This window comes from Stegodyphus dumicola, chromosome 6, assembly GCF_044657685.1.
Source record: "Stegodyphus dumicola isolate Sdum_Otavi_A_Nest chromosome 6, ASM4465768v1".
In the NCBI taxonomy this organism is placed as follows: Eukaryota; Metazoa; Arthropoda; class Arachnida; order Araneae; family Eresidae; genus Stegodyphus; species Stegodyphus dumicola.
Genome location: NC_140773.1, coordinates 9,525,005 through 9,550,549, shown reverse-complemented (window position 1 = coordinate 9,550,549; position 25,545 = coordinate 9,525,005). Strand labels below are relative to the sequence as shown.

Genomic DNA, 25,545 nt, shown 5'->3' with positions numbered 1-25,545 from the left:
TTTATTTTCACGTCTTCCTGATATTGTTTGAAGTAACAGTCATCACATACTTAAGACCGACACGGCACAGGAAATGACTGGTCCTTCTAGATCATTTGACTAACTGGTTTTCCTTTCTGATCGTCGCCAGCGAAAACCTTGAAAAATTAAGACACACCCTTGCTCACATGCCGCACGTGACGCATTAAAAGGTAACATGTGACGTCATTTAGCTTGTTGGGAAAAATAAAACCGGTATATATTAGAAGATTCCAAAAGACTGAGTATAGTGGATATTCCAATCAAAGCGGGTAAAGATGTTCGTGATGTTTATTCTGGCCGTTGCGCTCAGTGTTCTTGCGGGATGTCATGCAAACTCTTACAGAATGGGTGGTTGTCCCCGAGTCACAGTTATGAAGTCCTTGGATTTCGACAGAGTAAGTACCTAATCGTTTGATTATAAATTTGGTAGGCTGGGAAAAAAAAAAAAACTATCTCGAAGGTTTTAGATTTTAACGAACGCCCAAAAGGACATTAAGTCTTTTTGCGCTCTAGTTGAGCTCGCAATCTACAAGTCTATTGTTGCATTCACTTCTGTTAACCCATTTCTTTTTGTCTTTTTAGCTTTATTACTAAGCATCCTTTTCTTTTTGCTTACGCCATATAAAGTTCAATAGCAGAATCACAAAAAATAAAAAATCTGATCTGTACACCACATGACTTCCTTGTACGGAATATTAAATTATACGCATTTTTTCTTGCATTTCATTTAAACTTACTAGATTGAATTAAACCTACTTCGCGGACAGCGCATAAACCACAATAGAATAAATGCATTCTTTAAAATTCATTTTGTTTAAGATAGCGAAACTCTGGCGCTAGGTTTACTTAACAGTATTATATTTCGTTCATATTATAACTCAGAATGCACAAAATTCATATCGTTTAAAGAATTATCTAATCGTTGCCACATGTTCTATTCAAATACTATAACAAAGCTAGAACGATGTATAAAAGAAATTAAGCAAACAAAAAAAAAAAAAAAAAAAAATCTGAAATGTTTCAGATTTTAAATTACGTCCAAAGGGCCGTTTTTTAACATTTTGTGTGTTACCTTTCTTTATTAAATATCATGTTCCTCGCACTTAAACCATAAGATCCAGTGCAACAGCAATATCGCAAAATAGTTTTAAAACGAGCATATCTTTAGAATTTCCGATACAGAGACTCACGCGCTGGAGATAAAAATGTTTTTTCTGCACAACGTTGCCATTGCTCGCTTTGAAATCCTTGAGTTTGTTAATCAAAAATTCGTCAAAGTTTTAAAAAATAAGAAATCGATCATAAAACAAATTTCAAATTTCAAATTTGGTCTTCCACATGCTCATATTCGTTGGAGGATTACGTTATTCAAAATTCGATGACTCTATGTACCGTTGTTTTATCACAATACGAGAAATATACATACATTTATGCAGATTTTTCATTATTTAATTTCTTCAAATATAATGCAGGACTCTAACATTTTGTGGCAACAGTTTGAAAAGTGAACCGACATTTATGAGTCCGACGCAAAATGCCAAAACGAAACTAATAGTCCTTCGGGAATCAAATCCCTTCAAACTAAAAAAAAAAAAAAAAAAAAAAAAAAAAAAAAAAAAAAAAAAGGAACAGTTTTTCACAGACAATTGAGTATTTCTCATTCAATTAATTCAGTTTTCACTTCGCGACATGGCAAAAATACATAAAAACTCAAAATATCTGTATTAAAAATTACGAAGTAAATCTTAAACGTTTATTTCCTCGAAAACATTCCAGAAAGGATTAAGGATGATTTAAATAATAAATGAAGGCGTTATCTTTGTTGTTGCGAAGCTAAGTTGCTCTAGATTGTCAACAAATCCGCTATCCTGCTGTTTCAAATGTAAACAAGAGCATTGGCCGCCATCAAAAACATTATTAGGCTTAGCGGCAATTAAACAATTTTAAAATTGTATTCTAAAAATATTGCATACAGATTTACTAAAGGCATAAAAACATTAACCGGAAGATAAGAACAACATAATTCAAGCATTTTTAAAGCAAAAAATGTACAATTTACAAACATATAAGAGTAAAGAGACTGAGATCACTGAGCCGGGTAACAGAGTGGATATATGTATAAATATATTTATATACGTTTGGTGCGGCCGATTGCAACCAAAATACGAGGTGCACATCTACATGTTATAGCAGTCCTATATACAAAATTTCCACGTTCTGAGGCTACTCGTTTTTGAGTTATGCGAGGTACGTACGTACGTACATACGTTCGTAGAGACGCCACGAAAAATTCTGTTCAGAATTCATTTTAAAGACGTTTTATAATTTTTTTGGAGGAAAAGAGTGTTTTATTCTGTCCTTACGTACAGATATAACGGAAATACATCGTTAAATTGCATTTGAAAAAGGTCAAAATGGGATATTTTTGTTGAAATATGCTGCCTGAAACTTTTCGCGATTACAATACTTCCTTTTTACTTCGTACAGGGAAGTACAAAGCAGCATATGTTTAGAATTCCAGATACGGGTTGGCGTACATTTTTCCTTTTCGTACGTACATTTTCTTGGCGTACGTACGTTAAATGTTGGCGTACATTTTGCATTTTTTGAATCTTTTCTCAGTTCATCACATCAATGTTCGGTTTTCATAGTAAGACAGCTTGAAAAACCTTTTTTTTTTTGTCTCTTTATTTTTAATGTTTCATGTTTTGAATTTATTTATTAAATATCCCTTTCTTCGCAATTTCGCCACACAATATTCAGCTGAAAAACAAAACTAAAAAGTATTTATAAAAAGCCATATCTTTAGAATTCCCGAAAGACAGTTTCGCGATCGGAAGACAAAAATGCTCTAATCCGTACAGTGTTGTCACTACTTGTTTTCAAATCGTTGAAATTTTTAATAAATAATATCATTAAAGTTTTACAAAATAGAAAACATAAAATTTGAAATTCGAAATTCCATGCGCACGTGTTCGGTTGGAGGACAGCATTATTCAGAATGCAATTGCTCTACGTACCGTCGTTTTATCATCACAATGCGAGAAACACATACATTCGCGCAAATTCTTCATTATTTAATTTCTTTAAATATAATACAAGGCGATAATATTTGGTGGCAACAATGACGCCGTTTATTAGTGAACCGACGCAAAATGCTGTTTCGTGAACTACTAGCCTTTTAAAAAGATATTACTATGTTTACGGAAGCATCTAGTTTCATGATTCCTGAACCATAGTAAAGGATGCATAATTAGTCAAAGCTACCACAAAATATGCTCAATAAAATTTAACACAGTGCTTGTAATATTATAAATTTGGATGATAGATGTTCTATGGCAATAAAGCACGATATATTATTTCTAATTTCATTAGTATTTGTGTTTATGTTCCTAGCATTATTGCGATATAATAATAAGCAGGCTTATGTATACTTGTTAAAATGAGAATTCTGCCTCGGCTCTTAAATATGATATTTAATTTAAAAAACGAAGAATATGATATTAATATACATTTTTTTCCAAAACAACATTACTTAATGTATTATTAAATATAGAGATTCAAAGAAAATCATGTGAGTGATTACCTGTAACATAATGTTTCTTGAAATTTAATTAAAATTTTATAAATCTCCGCAAATAATTTCATAATCCTTTAACACATTCATTTTTGTTTTGTTTGATATGTGGTATTAGAATTCTTGTCACCTTTATTATCCCAAAAGGGATTTTAGCTTCGAATGGTATATTAATCTCGAAACGGTATTTTGCGTTGTATCACTTTTCAGATTGTTGCCACCAAATATTATCGCTCTGTATAATATTTAAAGAAATTAAATAATGAAGAATCTGCATGAATGTACGTATGTTGCTCGGAATATAAATAAAAGATGGCACACAGAGCCATGAAATTCTGAATAGCATAGTCCTACACCCGAACATATGCACATAAAAGCCCGAATTGTGAATTTTAGGTTTCATATTTTAAAATAACTTTAAAAAAGTCAATAATTTTAAAGCGAGAAATGGCAACACTGTACGGATCAAAATATTGTTATCTCCTGAGCACGAGACTGTCTATCGGAAGGTCTAAAGATAGCTGTTTTTAAATATTTTGTGATTTTTCTGTTCAATAGAATTATACGTGAAGAACGGGATATTTAATTAATAAATTTAACACACAAAATATTAATTATAAAAATACAAACAAAAAATGATTTACAAACCATCTCACTGAGAAAATCATACGTGGATATGATATACTGAAAAAAAGACTGAAAAAATAGAAAAATATATCCCAACATTTTAATACTTCATTGGGAATTCTAAACACTTGCTGTTGTTAAAATGTTTGTAATTATGCTGTTGAATTGTACATGGCTAAGAGCGAAAAAAATGATGTTTAACAATAAAGCTAAAAAGGCAAAAAGAAATGGGTTAGCAGAAGTGATTGCAACAGCAGACTGGTAGACAGCGAGTTCAGAAAGAGCGTATAAAAACCTTAACAAACCCTTTAAGGCGACCATTAAAATCGGAGCGCTATCAGTTTTTATTTTTTTATCTCACTTTTTTTATATAATTAAAATTATAACCTATGCATTCTTCACAGGTAAAATTAATCTTGCTTAGATACTCCTTCTATTTCTGAAGTGCAAGGAGTTTTATTTCCTGAAAATGACTTTTAAATTTATATATGATTTTTTACTCAGAGCATATATAAATTTATATATGATTTTTTACTCAGAGCATATATAAATTTATATATGATTTTTTTTACTCAGAGTATATATATACTCTGAGTAAAAAATCATATATAAATTTATATATACTCAGAGTATATATAAATTTATATATGATTTTTTACTCAGAGCATATATATAAATTTAAAAATAGTTTTTAAATTTATCTACGCCTGAGAAATGAACTCATACGAATTTCGATTCATATTTTAGCAATTTGGTAATTTTAACTAAATTTCTGCTGTTTACTATTTTGATTATTGAGCGTATAATATATGCGTTTTTCTGCAACAATATAGAAATGAAAATTCTCCACAGCTGAAGCGAAATATCATCGCATTTTTTATAGCAGTTTAAAGGTTTGCTGTGTTGTAATGAAAGTTACATTATTAAGATTAAGATTTTCTTTTGTCAACATACCTTCAGAAAGGAAAATATGTCTTAACAATTAATGAAGTTTTTTCCTTTTTGTAACAATTGATCTCAATAATTAAAAAAAAAAACTTATTTCTTACATCCTCTTGAATTCTACATAATATTGTTGAGTACTTTGGTATTATCGTAACAACTTTCGAAGAAGTCGCCAAATTTTCAGAAGTTGCAACACTGTGGCAATTTTTCAGGCACCCATATCGATAGCTGCAAGTCTGAATAAGCAACGTCGCCATTTTTGGGCATGCTTTTTAGTTTTTTAAGATGCTCTAAAGGCAAATTGCAGTATTTTTGGTCTTCAGCTGAATTTTGAAATATGAGCTTGTGGGTTTAGCCAAAGAGAGTTCTGTGAAGTTTTTGCAGAAATATAACGTTTTGCTACATAGGAGGAAATGTTCAGATTCGCATTTGTTTATGATGTATTTTGGAAAATTTGAAAGTGAAAAGGTGTAACGAAAACGTCGCATTGCGAAGCATGGTTCGAGGCTGGTCGTCTGCCATTTACTACAGCAGTAAGATTAGTATACTACTGGAGTTTAGAATTAAAGAGTTAAAATTTGCTTGGAAGAATTAGAAATATTTAGTAAGACTGTGGTATACTGGAATAATTACATGCGGAAAATACCATTAAGTAGTTCTGTAAATATTTTTAAGGGATAAATATCGAGCTAAAATTAAAATATGTAGCTAATAACATGTATATAACATGAAATAAGTAACTTTCACTAATTTTTAAATTGCCATTCTTTTTCTTGTTAACGTCGCTGAACACTTGTAGATCGGTCCGAGGTTCGAATCCCACGAACGAACGGGCTGGCTGCATGGGCGTTTTCGTGGTTTTCCCCATGTGTGACGTGTACACGAGCCAGTTTCCCTTAAAAGGTCCTCCACGAAGGCATGTCTCCCGTAAGGCAGATAGCCCTCGAGTGCTTTGCCGTAATCTAATAAACCAAACCAAAACTTTTTCTTGTTCAAAACGTCGCCAAATGGCACCATGGTGATCGCCATAATAACAAAGTACATATTTTCGCAATTTATTAGGAAAATTAGAGAAAATGCAAAATATTGATCAATGTTGTTGATGAAATTTAAAATTTCAATAAGAAAAGTATAAAATATTTAAGGCTAAATTTAGAAATGGGCACGTGTGATACCTGCTCGGTACTAATCTCTCGAATGAGTACTCGTAATGAAATCTTTGCTCCAGTGAAATTTTACTCTAAAAAATCTGATGTATACACCACATGACTTCCTTGTACGGAATATTAAATTATACGCTTTTGTTTCTTGCATTTCTTTTAAACTTATTGGATTCAATTAAATCTACTTCGCCGACAGCGCATAAACCACAATAGAATAAACGCATTCTTTAAAATTCACTCTATTTGTTTAACATAGCGACACCCTGGCGCTAGGTTCAATTAACAGTATTATATTTCATTCATATTATAACTCAGAATGCACAAAATGTATATCATTTAAAGAATTATCTAATCGTTGCCACATGTTCTATTCGAATACTATAATAAAGCTCGAACGATGTAAAAAAGAAATTAAGCAAAGAAAACAACAACAACAACAACAACAACAAAATAAAAACAGTTTTTCACAGACGATTGAGTATTTCTCATTCAATTAATTCAGTTTTCACTTCGCCACAAGACAAAAATACATAAAAGCTCAAAATATCTGTATTAAAAATTACTAATTATTAAAAATTAAGTAAATCTTAAACACTTATTTCTTCGAAAAAATTCCAAAAAGGATTAAGCATGATTTAATTCGCAATAATAAATGAAGGCGTTATTTTTGTTGTTGCGAAGCTTAGTCTCTCTAGATTGGCAACAAATCTACAATTCTGCTGTTTCAAATTTAAACAAATATGTCCGCCATGTTATTTAAAACGTAACCGCACTTAAACAGCTTTTAAATTCTTGATAATTGTACAAATTGCTTCCAGAATTACGAAAGGCATAAAAACCTAAACCGGAAGATAAGAACAACATAATTCAATCATTTTTAAAGCAAAAAATGTACAATTTACAAACATAAGAGTAAAGAAACTGAGATCACTGTGCCGAGTAACAGAGTGAATATATATATAAATATAGTATTTATATACGTTTGTTGGGGCCGATTGCAACCAAAGTACGGGGTGCACATCTACACGTTATAGCAGCCCTATATACAAAATTTTAACGTTCTGAGACTACTCGTTTTTGAGATATGCGAGATACGTACGTACATACGTTCGTACAGACGCCACGAAAAATTCTCTTCAGAATTTATTTTAAAGCAGTTTTATTATTTTTTTGGAGGAAACGAGCCTTTTATTCTGTCCTTACGTACAGATATCACGCAAAAACATCGTTAAATTGCATTCGATAGCGGTCAAAATGGATATTTTCGTCGAAATATTCTGCCTGAAACTTTTCGCGAATACAATACTTCCTTTTTACTTCGTACAAGGAAGTAAATTATTGTTTTCCTCTTATGTAAGAATTTCAGAAAATGTCATTTTAAATTACATTAAGTTCCCCTTTCTTATTTCATGCTCTCTGTTTCCAGAAAATAATTAAAGTTGCCTTTTCTAATTACTATATGAAAAGCAGTGAAAAAAATTACACTTATTAAAAAAAAAAAAAAAAAAATCTGAAATGTTTCAGATTTTAAATTACGTCCAAAGGGGCGTTTTTAACATTTTGTGTGTTACCTTTCTTTATTAAATATCATGTTCCTCGCACTTAAACCCTAAGATCCAGTGCAACAGCAATATCGCAAAATAGTTTTAAAACGAGCATATCTTTAGAATTTCCGATACAGAGACTCACGCGCTGGAGATAAAAATGTTTTTTCTGCACAACGTTGCCATTGCTCGCTTTGAAATCCTTGAGTTTGTTAATCAAAAATTCGTCAAAGTTTTAAAAAATAGGAAATCGATCATAAAACAAATTTCAAATTTCAAATTTGGTCTTCCACATGCTCATATTCGTTGGAGGATTACGTTATTCAAAATTCGATGACTCTATGTACCGTTATTTTATGACAATGTGAGAAATATACATACATTTACGCAGATTTTCATTATTTAATTTCTTCAAATATAATGCAGGACTCTAACATTTTATGGCAACAGTTTGAAAAGTGAACCGACATTTATCCGTCCGACGCAAAATGCCAAAACGAAACTAATAGTCCTTCGGGACTCAAGTCCCTTTGGACTAATAAAATGATGATACTTCGTTTGAATAAAAAAGACTTTAAATAACTAATCAAATGTAAAAAAATAAACATATTAAGCAACTTTAATACTGACTACCGAATGAACATTTAAGAAATAATCATTTACGTATGTTATCGCTTTGAAATACGTTATGAAATAAATATGGCGATAAGCATTAACGCACGAGCTTGATAACTTTCCTACTTTAAATAAACTAACTGGAAAATGGAATATCTCAGCAAACATTTTCCTTAACCAAAATCTCGAGGCCATGAAAAATGGATGTTTGCCTTTTTTATGCTTCTAAGATATGAATTCAATTACTTTTTCTCCTCCAATCATATTGAAGAAATCAGTTTTGTTTTTGATTCCATTCATCGAGTACCGCGCTCGGGTGTTTCGTAAGCTTTACTCCGCAAGGAGAAATAATTTATCGATTGAAATCACTTAATATTCGAGATTTCAATATAGGAATGTTATTTAACGTTGGCCTGTGAAGAATATTTTTTTTTTCCTTAGCGAATTATTTTATTCTACTTGCCAAAATAATAAATTCAAAAATTTATTTAAAACAGTCGAAGTATGTCAGGTAAGAGTAGAAAAAGGTAAATTTTATTACAGTTTGATTATGAGATAAGGGAGCAAAGATAAATAATTTTAACATATGAAATTCTCTGCATTAAGAACTAAAAAGGGTAGCATTCGCTTTTGAGGGCCGTAAAAAATCGCCGAACTATTGTTGATGCCAGTGCTGCCAAAAATAATTGCGGCAACCCTAACGCAAGAAAGGAAGTATAATAGTAAATAGCTATCTAAGATTGATGTTTTAATTTAGATGAAAAGTTAATTTCATATAATGCTTTTTTTATTATTCCAATTTATATAAAAAAGGCTAAACGTGACTGAATGGAACCATAAGAGAAATAACTATTTCAAATCATTATTATAATTTATATAAAAATTGCTAAACATAACTGAATGGATGCCTGCATCGCTATTTCGCTACCAGTTATCGCTAATTTCATCTCGTTGGTTGTTCAAACATAATTTTCTATAATGAATGATGCCTTTTCTATGAGAAAATTCTCGGTAAAGGGTAGAATCGCCCACTTATTTGTTTGCCGCTTTGTACAAGGGTAAAAACAATTGGATCTTTGTCAAGTTTCTTTTACTTTTTAAGTGAAAATAGGTCGATGTGTTCATAGATAAAGTCAAGGGTGTGCGCAGTGCCATTTATGTGCAATTCTGGGATTTTTTAGGTGAAAATAGGTCGATGTGTACATGGTGGTGTATTTAATTATGGCAAAGAACACTAGGGCTATCTGCCTAAAGGAGGGATGCCTTCGTGGAGGACTTTCGAAGGGAAACTGGCTCGTATACATGTTTCACATGGGGAAAACCACGAAAACACCCATGTAGGCAGCCCGTTCGTGGGATTCGAACTTCGGACCGAACTACCAGTGTTCAGCGACTTTACCGGTGGGCCGATATGTGCATGGATGCCAAGTATGTGCAAATCTTAAAAACGCGTCAAGAAGTAGGCGATTCTGCATTTTAACTAAAATTCTATTGCAGACTTTTCTTCATGGGCAATTCCCAAATTGTTAAATCCTTAGGATATCAAAAAAGGATTTAAATATTAAACTATTATTTCAATGGCGTCTTAAGAAATATAGAACTATATAAACTTATATAAACTTACGCAATCTGAAATCAATGCGTACGCTAGATTTGGCGCACTGTTAAATGGGCGCTTTTGCGCATACATTTTCGCTGCAATTTTTTTACGATCCTGAAAACGGAATGATACCCTAAAAAGTAGTTTTAGATATATAGCTCTCACTCTGTTTAATAAAATATGTAACAAAGTTAAAGATAAAACTGAAATTAAATTGGCTGCATAGTAAGAAAAAATATCAGTAAATATTTGACTTTATTTTAGTCTAAAAAAGACGTTATTTCCGAATGGGCTGTTAGTCTCGGAAACAACAATAAAAAATAGTTGGTTAATTCCAGTGTGAAAGAGGTTAGTTTTCTACGTAATAAAGTATGTGATATAGACACTAATGACTTTTTTGTACGGCCTATTAAATTACACACATTTTTTGCCTCACTTCATTTAAACTAATTTTTTCGAATTTCATTACAGATATTTCTCCTTTAACCCTTTCCTCAGGCACGCTACCTTTTAATGTCCGAGTTCTGATTAAAAAAAAAAAGGTAGGCAGTCTAATTAGGCCTCTGGAGTACACAAGTAAAATTTTGTGAAGATAGTACTTATCGTTTAATTCTGTGGGTGTGCCCAAAGTGGCACACTGACTGAATAGAGCTTCGAAATTAGTCTGAAACGAGCATTGTTGTCAATGAACTAACCGATGAGATGCGGAGAAACAAAGAATACAGACTCTCAGTTTTCCTAGATTATCGGTGAGCCCGGTCTGGGCACACCTAGGGTTCGCCGTTTGATTTTAGGCAAGATTTCAAAGTAAAAATTTAAAACTAATATAGAATTAGGAGATTAGCATACAGCCAAAAAATAACATAGAAAATTCTTTTCAAACAATTCCTTTTATACCGTAAAAAAATCTGGAAGATTGCTTTGAAAAATGAGGGTCTTTAAAAACAAAACATGGCTAAAATATATGGACTGGTTTGTGTTGAGCTGCCATCTACTATAAATAAAGAAGGTTAGGAGTAACCTATAAATCCTTTTTCATTCAATTTTTCTGTGCGTACAGAAGGAAAATTTTAGTTGTGTCCACACTGGACACTCTGTGCCGCAAAGAGTTAGTCAATTCAGTTCTTACTCTGCGGGAAGGCAAAAATACATAAAAACTGAAACCACCTTAATTAAATATTGTAAAATACAGAAAAACCTAAAATACCAAATGCAGTCAAAAGCAGTTAAAAAAAAACAATTTTTGCAATGAAATTTAGAGTTTGTACACAAAATCAAGCAATTCAGGCAGCGAGCAGACAGAAATAATTTTCGGTTCCACTACCAAAAAGACACGGAATTTGATGCACCAACTGCGGAAACGGACTTAATTCGCTATTGTAGTAAGAATTTCAAGTGTAAAAAAATGGTAGCCTCATTAGGCCTAACGCCACTTAAACTTTTAAATTGTTGATAATTCTACAGCTGTTGCATGCAGATTAAGTAAAATCACGAAGACTTTCATAAGAACAACGCAACTCAACCACTTTTAAAAGTAAAAAAATGCACAGCATATAAGAAGAAAAATTCTGAGCTCACAGAACCGGGTAACAGGTTGGGAATATCTTGCAGCCGATTGCAACGAAAAGGGGAGCTGCACAACTGCATGCTATAACAGTTCCAAATACAAAATTTCAACGTTCTACGGGTACTCATTTTTGAGTTATGCGAGATTCATACGCACGTACGTACAGACATCGTGAAAAAAATGTCTTTTGAATTTCTTTTAAATTCATTTTACAATTCGTTGTGGAAGAGAGAGCCCTTTATTTTGCCTGTACGTACAGGTGACAGGTAAGATCAGGTCCGGACACCAGGGTGGCTTGCATAGACTAATCGAGTATTGTCCGGATTCAGCAACTATCTAAAGCTACACTCCGAAATCAAGACATTATGTGGTCATACAAGGGTAAAGTATCAGAGCTTAACTTTATCCTTAATTGTTAAAAATGAAAACCGCGCATTCGTTAGATATAGCAATATTCAAAACTAAAATAAAGCATTTGAGCAAATGTCCATCTGAAACATAAAGAATTGAGTACTATAAGTATTAAAGCAGTTAAAAGTGTCCATGACAGCCAAATAGTGTCCATTAATCATTTTGAGATGTCAAAGGATTTGTGCAAAGATGGCGAAGAAAAAGATAACTCTAATTGGTCGATATAAACACACATTTGTTCCTTTTTTTGGAAAATGAATAACTTATAGCAATCGATTTTGCGTTCCATTTGACTTACAAGCCTAACGTCTATGAGTAAAGATTATGCAGTTAGTATCCTCAAATATATGGAACTATATTTACTCTTAAAGCACTTCCCATTTTATGAATTTCCTTTTAGATTATCTTTGCATGGTTACCATTGGCCAGCTGGTACCATTAACGTGCAGATTATTATGCATATTTGAAGCGGATCGTTAATTGTTACAAAACACGCAATATTATGCAGGATTTCTGCGTATGCAATTCATAAGCAATAGACGATGACTTAAGTTTTAATTATTCAGTACTTTGATGCCAGTTAGAAAAAGAAAGCTTTGGGCACCCACAAGAGATGGTAGAATTTACTCAATATTTTAAATTTCTTAAATACAAAATCGAATAAAAATATTAAATATTAAGCAAGTGAAGTCTTTCTTGGTTAATACTGATTTTAAGACTTTTCAGACAGCCGTATGTTCTTCAAATTGTTTTAATAAAATTAACCTCATTGACTAAAATTTAAAAATACATGGGTCTCTTACAACTGGATGCCGTAGTCTGTTTACTTTGTACACTGTTTTGTTACATCTTTCCTTTATTTATTTCAGTTATTCTTCTTCCTCACCTTCAGAAATTGAAAGAAATAGAGAAGAAAATATTTAATTATGTATTCATGTCTTTAATAGAAGTATATTTTTAGTTTTCAGGATATTGGTACGTTGTTAAGAGGTTCAACCCCATGGCCACATGCACCAAAATATCTATTGAGAAAGGAGCAGAAGATGTTTATACAGTGAATGAAACAAGCAGGCCATTTGGACTTAACTTAGGGTACGAATAGATATTTTTTCTAGTTTCTATTTTAGTTGCTATTATTTTTGCTAAAGTAATTTGGAGTTTCATGATGGAAGCTAAAGATAAAATATCTAATTTAAACGGTACTTGGGTATGAACGCAACCACCTTAGTGAATAGCGCCAAATTTCAGAATGCGAAAAACTCTGACAATTATGCACATAACCATTCTTCCGACAACCATGCATCGCCGCCATTTTCCTGTGTATTCTTTTTTTTTTTTTTTTTTTTTGTATTCCAAGTTCCAACTGTTTTTAAAAACAAATCGTGATATTTTTGCCTTGGTTTCAAAATACGAGTTTGTGAAATTTGCCTTCAATGGAAGAAACTGCTGTAATATTTCTGAAGGAATACAGAATTTTGCCGAAAGTTTTCGAAAGAAAACAACATGGGAATTCGTTGCCAAGAGAGTTGCTATTGCCGAGTCTGCAGAAAGCTGAGTCTTTTTAATTCTCTGATGTTCCTTTAGCCAAAAACAGGTAGCTGTGTATTTCGGGAAAATAGCACAAAAAAAAAAAAAAAAAAAAAAAAAAAAAAAAAAAAAAAATTGCAGAAAAATTTGAATAAAATGTGTTTATGTTTTCAATGTATCATGTAATTGTTATTTAATAATTAACATTTTTATTTTAAATTGCTAAAATGTGTTTTAAATTTATGTGTTTAGTTATAAATGTGTAAATGTGTTTAGTTATAATGATAATATTTGATAATATTTACTGTAAATGTCGTTAGTTTGACCGCGAAAATTAAAAACTTACCTCGGTAAGTAACTTTACCCCTTCAACCGCAAAAAAAAAATCGCCTAATTGCGGCAAAGGGGATTGCGTTAATATGTAAGTACCATTTAAAATACAAACTATTAACTTTGCCAGAGGTAATTACTTTTGCTTTGTCCAGTCGCCATTTAAGTGGGCAGACTGTAAGAAATTATTTCATTCCAGATGTGTACTCTTGTTGCGTAAGTAGTCAATTATGTCCACCTGGTACTGGAAGAGCCGTTGTTTGAATCCCGTTTGGACACAACTTCTTTAACATGGTTCCTACTTCGAAAGCCTTATGAAACTTACGTTCTAGTTCTCACAGAGTGGGCTTTTCGTGGTAAAACGCTCATTATCTACACTTCGCCTTGCCTTTTACAAATAATTGTGGTATAGAGATCGAAGTATTTTAAATACTTAGAAAGAATATTACTAAATGGTTATAACAACAGTAGTGAACTGTTGTCGTGGTCATGGGCAGTTCATTTGCATAAAGCCATAACGATTCATTTACCATAGAAGCGATGCTTTTCTGGCAGCTTTCCAAGTAGAACTGGAAAACATATATATCACATATGAGGGGGGAGGGAGGAAAGACGTGCGGTATGCAGCTATAAGCTTCTTTCTTCTAGAAATCAGGATCGAGTTGGATAAAATACTAAGGTTCCTGTCGGTTAAAGGTAGTAAAAAAACTGAGTTGAATATAAACATACATTTTTGAAGAAGAGAATTCCATATATGAAAATCTATCACATAAATAATGTGATTATTAAATTTATCTATGCACGGAAAAAATTATTGTTAAAAAATAAACTTTACATTGAGCATTTAAAAGCTATTCGAGAAAAAATGGAATGATAATAGAAAAAAGTGCAGAATCGCCCAACTGCTTAGCGCGTTTTTCAAAATCACCAACTTGGCGCGCTCTCACGTCTTGTCTCCTGGATTTGCAACCCCTCCAAATAACACTACACAAGGCGCGACATTTACAATGGCGAACAGGCAAAATAAATACAAAATAAAAGTTGAAGCAAATTTTTGAAAACCGAAAATTCATTAAAAACAGCATAATACTTTAAAAAACAAACATGGTTAAGAAATCATAGTAAGCTTAAAAAACTTTCGTTACAAAACCCTGAAGAATTTAAATTCATTCACCTATAAAAACATTGGGGAAAGTGCAGAATCACCCACTGCTTGAGGCGTTTTTAAGAATTTTAAAAACTCGGTATCCATGTACACATCGACCTACTTTCACTTAAAAAAGTATCCCAGAATTGCACAAAAATGACATCGCGCACTCCCTTGACTTTATCCATGTACACATCGACCTATTTTCACTTAAAAAAATCCCAGAATTGCACAAAAATGGCATTGTGCACTCTCTTGACTTTATTCATGTAAACATCGACCTACTTAAATAAAATCCCAGAATTGCACAAAAATGGCATTGCGCACTCTCTTAACTTTATCCATGCACACATCGAACTATTTTCACTTAAAAAGTCAAAGAAAATTGACAAAAATCCAATTCTTCTTACTCTTGTAAAAAGCGGCAAACAAATAAGTGGGAAATTTTTAAAACTGGAAATCCTTTCAAAAAAAACCTAATAACTTTAAAAACTGAAATCGTTTCAAAAACATAGTAAGATTAAAGAACATAAAATCCTTACAAAACCCTGAAAAATTAATATTTTCACTTCCAAAAAATTTTAAAATATGAAAATTCAGTCCTTACAAAAACATACTTTTGAAAAACTCGGAATCGTTTCAAAAACATAGTAAGTTTCAAAAACTTAAAATCGTTACAAAACACTGAAAATTTAAAATACTTTCACTTACCTGAAAAGGGGTAATCCACTCCTCTCAGCCGATGAACGAAAAGTAACGAATTCTCAAAATGTTTTCGAATTATTGTTTAAAATAACTGCACCTCTACCATCTATTATCGTTTACACCAATCGACTTTGGCAACTTTGGCGACTTTGGCAAAATCGACTTACCACATTTACGCACCACATTTGGTTACCACATTTGGCGCACTTATCAATCTCGTAAAAAGCTCCTAACACAACGCGCCAAACAAATGGACGATTCTGCACTTAAAAAAAAAAAAAAAAAAAAAAAAAAGAAAAGAAAAAGAAAACTAAATGTAGTATGCCTTAATAACCTTAAATTTTGTTAAATTAAAGAAAGAGTTGGAAAATTAATTATTGTTATTAGTGAGCAATTTTATATGCAGTAGAATTAAATGTTTCCTACAGAATTGGAGTAATGCATGGAAATTAATTTTTCAAGTAGGGTAATCATGATTTTAATTAATTTTTAACCCCAAAACTTTAGTTTTTAAGAATGAAGTATCCAATTTAATGTACGTAAAACTTTACAGGATAATTGAAAACCAATTTCATTACACTGAAACCAAGTTGAGAGTTTTTACAACTTAAAGTAATAAATTATAGCTACTTATAATGGATCTCAGAAAACGGGAGAGCGATATGTATTAATTAATAGCTGATTAATTAAAAGTTGCTGGGAAACAAATCGAGCACAAGAATTTCTAATTATTTTTTTTATCGGATAGTAAATCGTTACAGTTAAAGCTGGCATATTTCTGCTGGAATATTTCAAAATGTTTCACCGTCGCTTTTGAAAAATCCGCAGATAAATTGTGATGCGAGTTAAGATAGAGACCTACCTGCTCCACAAATATTTTACATTTTTTATAATGCATAACATTTTACAGAAAGTATTTAGTATACCCTGTCATTGAAAGAAAATTACTGATTGGTTGAACTGCTGAACGGTTACATAGTTACAAGATAAAACTAATACAAGATAAAACTAAAAGTGTTCTTCATGTTACTGAACTCTGCATCCTTGCACATTGTAATTCGTATGAATTTAGGCTATTATATTTAATATAATATATGGCATAATATATAACGTAACAATTATTCTTTGATACTTATGACTTACTTTTTTCTGGTCATTAACTACTAAAGAGTTTTCGCCAGTAGATCGCATTAAAGTGCACTAGGCAATTTTGATGTGCAAATAGTGAATTGTATTTATGGTAATTAAAAAATAGTTAAAAAACTTTTAATGTAATTAAATAAACGAAGAAACGGTACGTACAATTTTCATTGTAATAAAATATGATGCAAATATTATCATATTATAATACCTGAAATAATACATAATAATAATTAAAAGATAATATTCACAAATAATTTTTAATAGTTTACGCCTTATGCAAATGGTTAATTTTAAACGGAATTTTCTGAATTAAGCCTTTTGCGAGTAAAATATCATTGCCACCGAAAGCCAAAATGTTTCAGTTTTTTAACTTCCGTTGTAGGAAGTAAGTGAAGTGAAAATTTTCGGGTATTATATTTAAACGAAAATATATATTTTGAGCACTCTCGCATCCATTTAGACGATATTTAGAGTGACACCTGTACGTAAGCACAGAATAAAGGACTCTTTTTTTCCAAATTGGATTGTACATTTCGGAGCACTTTATTAAATTTTTGATTAACGAACTCAACGATTTCAAAGTGAACAGTGGCAACAATTGCGAGGAATAAAGCATTTTTAACTCCAGTGCGCGAGCCTGTCTCTAGGGAATTCTAAAGATATGCTGCTTTTAAATATTTTGTTACTTTACTGGGAAACTGAATATGATGCAGTGTAAGTGCGAAGAACGTGATAAAGTTAACACACAAGTCGTTAGTAATAAAAGGACAAAAATGTTTTGCAATCTGCCTTGGATTGGATTATTCAATTATGGCAAAGCTCACGAGGGCTATCTGCCTAAAGGGAGGGATGCCTTCGTGGAGGACTTTCTAAGGGAAACTGGCTCGTATACACGTTACACATAGGGAAAACCACGAAAACGCCCATGCAGACAGCCCGTTCGTGGGATTCGAACCTCAGACCGAACTACCAGTGTTCAGCGTCTTTATCGCTCGGCCGCTGGTGGGCCTGCAATCTACCTTGCTAAAATAAGAGTACATTGATATGGTCAACTGAGAAAAGACATAAAAAAATGGAAAAATGCCTGCCAACACTTAATTTAGAATCCTAAGCACATGCCACACTTTTAAAATTTAAAAAAAAAAAAAAAAAAAAAAAAAATGCTATTGAATTGTATATGGCGTAAGTATGAAGAAAACGAAGCTTAATAATAAAGCTAAAAAGACAAAAATGATTAATAGAAGTGAGGGCAACAGCAGACTTGTAAACGTCGAACTTAGCGAGAGCGTAAGAAACCTGAACAAACCCTTTTGGGCCACCTTTAAAATATGAAACCTTTCAGATTTTTTTTAAAAATTAAGTATACTTTTAACACTAATTTCAAAAGTGGAATGAATTTGAACCAAACAACATTAATTTAAAAAATCTGACACAGCCATCTTAAAGACTATTACAGTATATAAATAGCCCCAAAGTGATTTAAAATTTTTCTCCTTTACGCAAGGGGGGAAAATATACTTTTTTCCGATCATTAATACTTTATCACTATGGGAGAAAATATGAGGTATTTATGCTATGTTTGTTTTTATGTGAACATAAATCTATGTTTTGTATTGAAATTACATAGCTGTGTTTCGAAAGGACAAAATAAAACATCACGAATACTATTGATTTCTGTTCACTTAAAAATTACGGACGTTTTACTTGGTAAATAAAGTAGGTATACAAAATACAACACGCTTTTACGTCACTAGGACACCAGAGCTAAAAATCAAACTTAAAACGAAAAGTTTTAATTAGAGTTTGGTTGATAAAGAGACTATTGAATGATGAACGAGAGTTCATGAAACTGCCATCATTATACATAAAACCAAAGCTAATGAAAATCTTCTAAGCAAGTCTAGATGAACATGATTCATGCCTTAGCTATTTAGCTATTTATTCAGTTTCTTAATCATTGCTTTTATTTTTTTTCCAGGAAGGGAAAAATAAGAACAATAGCGATACGTAATTTGTTTGCAGATAAGATACCTTCTAAGTGGTTCTTATTTCATGCATCTAATGAGCATGATTATATCTTGCGCTCGGCTGTTGTTTATTTCAGTCGTTAAAAAACTCCCTTTCCGAACAAAAGTTAGAGGAAAAGTTTAGTTTCTAATTTAGTACAGAAAAAGGTCTCTTGTTTCAGTTGCCAGTAAACGGATATTAAGGTTCATTATCTACACAACCATTCCCCCCCCCGAAAAAAAAAACTTTTTGGAGTCTCGTCTTCGTTTGGTAGCACAGACGAGGACTCTAAAACTTAAAGTGAATTATCACCATGTCTTTTGAAGTATCACAAAGTTTGAGAAAGGGTTTAACAAACCCTTTTATTTAACTCAAGTTAACAGATGGTAACTACTTGTGCTTACAGAACAACCAGCATTTATGGCTTAAATGAAAAGTAACGAATTTTAAATTTTGATTGAGTTAACTTAAGTTAGTCGAAAGGCTACACAGCCACAAAACGCGCAAGTTACCTCTGAACTATGGCCGGCGTGACTAACCTAAGTGCGAGAATAATGCAACGCCTCCGAATACGGCAGTATTAAGCGCCCGTACTCAGCCGGCGGAAGTGACGTCATAGAAAAGGGGCGTGGCTTCCGCCATCTTGAATTTCTCCGGAAGTGACGACACCAGCGCCATAGTACGGGCGCTTACTACTTACGGCCCTCAACAGAATTAATTAACAAAAGTGTCCTTCAGCAGGTGGAACACGCTCTGATTCTATCATCTAAAACCTTCCTTTAAATACTATCCCCTTTCTACCATTTTTGAATACACGCGAACTAGAAATTTACGTTCTGGCGGGAAAATGAGAAACGAGAAAGATAATAGAGAAAATTAACATAAAATAATTGGTTGGTAAAACTAAACGAATCCTTATACCTTAACGACTAAAATGACGAATAATATACGTATAAATGTATATATAACGAAGAATCTTTAGAGTATATAAATTTATACGTTGTTATTATTATAGAAATATCACTTAATAAGAAATAATTCAATTTTAAACTATATGAGTTTTCATTGCAGTTTCAACAACCAGTACATGAAGGCAAGGAAGTTGAAGTTTCTAAGGAACGATACAAATTCTATATTCAGAGTTGACAGAAATTTCGGTAAGTTATATTTAATATTACTCATGTTTCTATTGTTTAGTGACTTTTGACATTAAGTAGCAGTAGTAATTATTCGATTCTGATAACTGATATTTCGTTTATTTGTTCAGATTGAACGACATCACTAATTATCTATGGCCTACACTGATATTTGATGAATATAATTTGTGTGAATAAAATTAAAATTATTCACCAAAAATATAGCTAATCCTTGACAGATTAGGTATGGGTAGTCCTGTATTTGCTGATATTTATTTGCACTATTTTCAGGTCAAATTATTTGAGACAATTAATTAACAGAATCTCAAATTATTTGAGACAAATTATTTGGTCAAATTATTTTGATGTTAATAAGGAATATTTATCTCAGATTTTATCTATTATAAACTCGATTGATCCATCCAGATCACGTTTGAAATTGAATCTGACAATAGCCTTCCCTTCCTTGATGTTCTTAGAATTCGGGGGCAACGTACTGAACCCGGGCCCTAGGATACGGCAGACAGAGTCATGGAACACTTTTGCGTCTGGCCGGCAATAATCGACACATTCCACTGATAAGCGGTACACATTTTTTGTAAGATTTAATAAAAAAATATATTGTTACGAAATGTACAGGCGAGGTGAGATAGCTTCCCCGCAAAGCAGTTTTAGGGTTGCCATAAAATGGCAAAAGAGGACAAAGTTGCCACATTTGGCGAAAAATCGCCCATTTGGCGGCCAAATTGTCGAAATACCATGGACGGTTGGAGAACCTTCTAAAACGAGTTCTTACCGGTGTAGCGCAGAATGTTCTCGAACACAGGCCGAAAGCTATATAACCCTGCTGGTCCGCAGTCAGTTAGTAATATTGAAAGTGTGTCCTGTCTAGGGAGTCAGTCCCTGCGGAGTGGATCGAGTTGACAGCCGGGCAGCGAGTGCCGAGTGGGTCGTCGAGTGCACCGCAAGAATCTTGTAGTATATCGCGGTTAGTGCATTGTCGAGAGAGAGTGTTGAGCTCAGGGAACGACTGAACCGAAGAGTCGGGAGCTGTGCTCGTGTGTCGTCGAGTGCATCGCGAGTTGTAGCGTGGAGAGTCTCGAGAGCATGTGGAGTTCCAAGAACGACCAAGCAGAGTCGGGAGCTGTACTCCGGAAAGCAGAGTCGGGTGCTTTGCAGGAAGCTGTCTTCACCGTGATAGCCTGATAACCTGAAGGCTGTGTCGCTGATCGTGTCAGCGTGTTTATAGTAGTTCTTCGACGACTGTAAAACGTGTTTTGGAGCTGTCCTGACAATACTGGCTAATAAAGTGTGTTTCGATACTTCATGAAGTGTCGTCGTTATTCACTCCAAATCTACGAACCCCGTACGAACGTGAAGGAAGAAAATAACGTAACAACTGGTGTCAGGAGTGAGATAATAAACGTAGCAATATGTATTTTACTTCTCTTACAAATATAACTAAGGTATAACAAGTTCACAAAGTCTTAAACTATTTCTTAAAGTTCATGAAATTTACATCGTTTAATGACAACAAGAAACAGAGAACACAAACGATCTGATTGTTATGTTGATTGCAACTCTACGTCACGTGAGTCAAAAGGCACATGCCACTCATTAAAGTCAATTAAACTAGTGGTTCATGTGACATTTTCAGATACATTTCCTCTCACACGCATGTCTCTAGTAAGCCGTAGTGTTTTATTAGTAAAATTTCCTTTTGTTTCATTCGTAAGTGCTGCAAAGAAACTTCAAGCGATTTCAGGAGACATAAATTAGATTTTCAGGTGCAGATAACAAAATACAAAGCGTACATATCTGCAAGATGAAAAATATGTAAATATAAATTACAATTGAAATTACCAATAGCTCCATAATCCCTCTTTTTAATTGAGCTTCTTAGCCTCTCTATTCTAAAAATGGCAAACTAATCGCATTCGTGTCATCTGCACTGCGTAGAGCTCTTGGCCACTCCCCTTTAAAAACTTAAAGAATTCCCATCTTATGTATAGGCTTTGCTGAAGTGCCCTCCACTTTTAATTACCGCTCCTGATTAAATTTAGTTGCTTATTTAATGACTTTGATAAAAGTAACAACAACGCCAGTGGTGCATTGGATATCCACGTGGGTCCAAATGTAAATGTTGAGAACGTTCACAACCCTAAAATTAAGTGTCCATTAAGGTTCAGCTAGATATGAAATATTCTAAGTGCCAGGGCCGCAATGTTATGATTTTTTTAAAAGTTATGAAAAAGTAAGCATAATGACATGCAATGGTCCTAAAGACAACATAAATGAGTTAAAAAAATTTTTTTTCGTCCCCCTTTATGGAAAGGGGACCGGTTTCGCCTTGAAACCAGCGCCCGTCTAGAGCATTTAAGACTAAACATTTGCTTATTTATCTTTACTTTGCTGAAAAGTATCTGAGCGTAACCCAAATTGCAGATTATACTAGTAAATTACTGAACAACTAATGAAGTTAGTAATATTTGCATAAACACACATTTTTAATTATAAATAAAAAATTTAAAACAGGAAACGAAAGAGTATGAGACAAAAAGTAACTAATAATACACTAAATCACTTACATAAAACTATGAAATATTTTTAAAAATTATGTTAAAAACTAAGAAAATTACATGTAAAAATAAAATAAAGATGCATACAATTATTTTACTATGAACTAGAAGCATGAGAAAAGCGACCGCTAAGAGAAGCATAATAAAAACGCAACTGTGAGTGTTTGTCAGTGTGCTCTGTGTCTCTGTAAAAAATAAGAAATGTTTTCCCCTCTTTCAAAAGCTCCATAAATCTTCATCTTTGAAGCCACTGAAACGAAGATATGGTGCAACTGTTTACAGCAGTGATTCGAAAGCAATAAACACAGCTGTGAAAAATCTCGCGACTGCGTCATCTGATCCTTTCTTCGATGTCTCAGAGGAGCGGTGGTTTCATACTGAAACCGCGATGAAAACATTCAAAATTAAAAGGGTTCCATTACTTTTTTTGTGAACTAAGGACATTTTATTAATCATTGATGCCTGCTTATAAAATATATTGTGGAAAAATTAAAAATTGTTGGGTTTTTTGTTCTTAAAATAGCCCAAAAAGAATAGTGTTTAAAACAAGCTATTTTTGAGTGATTCGTATCAATAAATGGATGCCCAAAAAGGTTTGGTGCTGCCATCTGTTATCAGCTTTAAGAAGTAATTTAATTTTAGCAGCGGTTTCGAGAAAATGAAACCAAATTTTCTAAATTAAAAAAATGTTGAAAATGCGGTTTCAAGGCGAAACCACCGCCACTGAAAGGGTTCAGAACTTTGTTTTTACTGTTAAAAATTTGGCGCAGATGTATGAGATTAAGACTAAGAAACCAATGCCTTTGCATCAAATTCAGTTGAAACTTGTTCCTGGTGTGGAGCAGATTTATGATGTAACGAAAATATTGTTCTTTGGCGTGTCTGTCATTCCATATAAGGTTTAAAGTAGTGTTGTTCAGTGCCGCAGTTGTCAGCACTTCAATCATTCCTCCGAATATTATAACATCAAGCCAAGGTGAACTCACAAATCAGATAATTGTGTAGATAAGAAGTTAGATGTTGTGAAATGTTGTAATTGTGGTTAAACCGGCCACGCTGCGAACTATCGTGGTTGCACTAAATTCCCTAAGTTACAGAGTAGTAATATAAGTTCCCTGGCACCTAGAAATACTGAAAGTAAGCCTAAATCTATTTTAAGCATGGAAACTGCTATTACAGCCATTTTATGTGCTGACAAGTTTAAAAACATAGCACTTGTTCCTGGAAACACTCATAATAATTCAAATCAGTCTGAAGTACCTATTTTGGGAGAAACGTTTAATGTCCTTAAAGATGTGTTTTCTGTATTGAAAAAATTGAACAAAATGTTTAATGGCATATCAAAAAAAAAAAAAAAAAAAAAAAAAAAAAAAAACCCTTTCTAGGGAAATTGCTGATAAAATCCCTGAAACCAGGCAACAGATAATTCCATAGATAAATTGTCCAAAATTCGAATATGTGTTTAATGCTGCCAATTAAGATGTTTTTGCATTTACTATATAGTTTAAATGTAGACATATGCTTGGTTTTGTTACCTTTTGTTTTGATCGCTTTGACACCATTCAGTTCGTACTGTCCTTTTTCTTGTGTACTACATCTTGCAGCTTATTGCCCATTATGTGTGTTATGGTTTTCTCATGATTCTAGTGACTTTTAATTTTTCAAAAACGTTTGTAAGAGTGCAGATCTTTTGAATCATAATTCTGGATAATTATTCCTCTCCTGCTTATAGTACTTAGAGCTTTTGACCAGCTATTAGTGAGAATGTAATTAGGAACTTTCAGCTATGTTCTACAAAGCTTAAGGCATTGGGCCTAGGCACTCTATTGTTGACATCGTTTTAACCTGGTGTACGCTTCACTTTTTCTACTTGCCCTTGCTTGGCTAGTTCATATCTCTTCATTTAGCTATATTCTCTATTATAAAAAATGGGATCAGAATATATAGAATTGTGGAGTGCTTATCACAACCATGAATGATATGTATGAAAATGTTTAGGAATAAATTATGTATTGAACTTGACATGTTTGTTTGCAAGTCAATCGTTCTAAAACAAAGTGTTATAGTTTCAAGAATGTGAATTGTTTCATGTGAATTAATGTGAATTGTTTCATAGTTAAGAAATTATTTATTATGATTAATAAATTAAAAAAATAATATATTTTTATTGCTTGAAACAGCCCATTTTGCTTTGAGTACTTTCGGAGTCGTCAACACTGATTATGATAACTACGCAGTAGTATGGGGCTGTGATCCAGTGCTCTTCGGCAGTATCCAAAATATTGACATTTGGGCTCGTGACCCCAAGCCTAGTGCTGATGTTCTCACGAGCACCAAAAATGTGATTAAAGAGATGGGAGTCGACTCCAATCCTCTGGAAAATGTTCACCAGAGCGGATGCCAACCTGCTAGTCAGAGTGGAGAAGGTGAAGCTGAAAAGGTCGACAAGAATACCAATAACATTGTTGTGGATGGACCTTGAGTGCCAAGTGATATGATCACTTAATTTGTAAATATATTTTTAAAAGCTTATCGAAGTTTTGTGATTTTCAAATTGTGTTGTTTTCCAATCAATGTATGATATATGTGAATTGTGCTAATTATATCTCATCGTGTAATTCTTTCATCATTTCTGGTTAACGAAATTAGAGGAAAAGTACTTGCTTCACCACAGAATGTAAGTTCCTACGATGTTAAATAAAAGTGTAACATTCCATTTGAAAATGAATATTGTTTTATTTCTACCTGATAGCTTTCTTGAAATCAAAATGATTCGGATTCAATTTTATTATCTCAGATTTTATTGCTTACAACATTAGCTCAAAAACATGTTAGTCCTAAATGGTATATTAATTTCGAAACGTCATTTTTCGTCAAAAAACTTAAAAGCGTTATATAACT

At 32.9% G+C, this 25,545-nt stretch overlaps 2 protein-coding genes across 2 annotated transcripts in view; one reads left to right on the top strand and one right to left on the bottom strand.

The window, feature by feature from the left end:
• Window positions 1-25,545, bottom strand: part of LOC118191343 (uncharacterized) — a 422,216-nt gene that overhangs the window by 227,075 nt on the left and 169,596 nt on the right. The window lies entirely within an intron of this gene.
• On the top strand, window positions 258-25,368 carry LOC118188320 (apolipoprotein D-like). Its single transcript, XM_035358732.2, has 4 exons — window positions 258-416; window positions 13,032-13,162; window positions 20,001-20,086; window positions 24,825-25,368. The coding sequence occupies exons 1-4, from the start codon at window positions 297-299 to the stop codon at window positions 25,124-25,126; spliced, it is 639 nt and encodes a 212-aa protein (XP_035214623.1). The 5' UTR covers window positions 258-296; the 3' UTR covers window positions 25,127-25,368.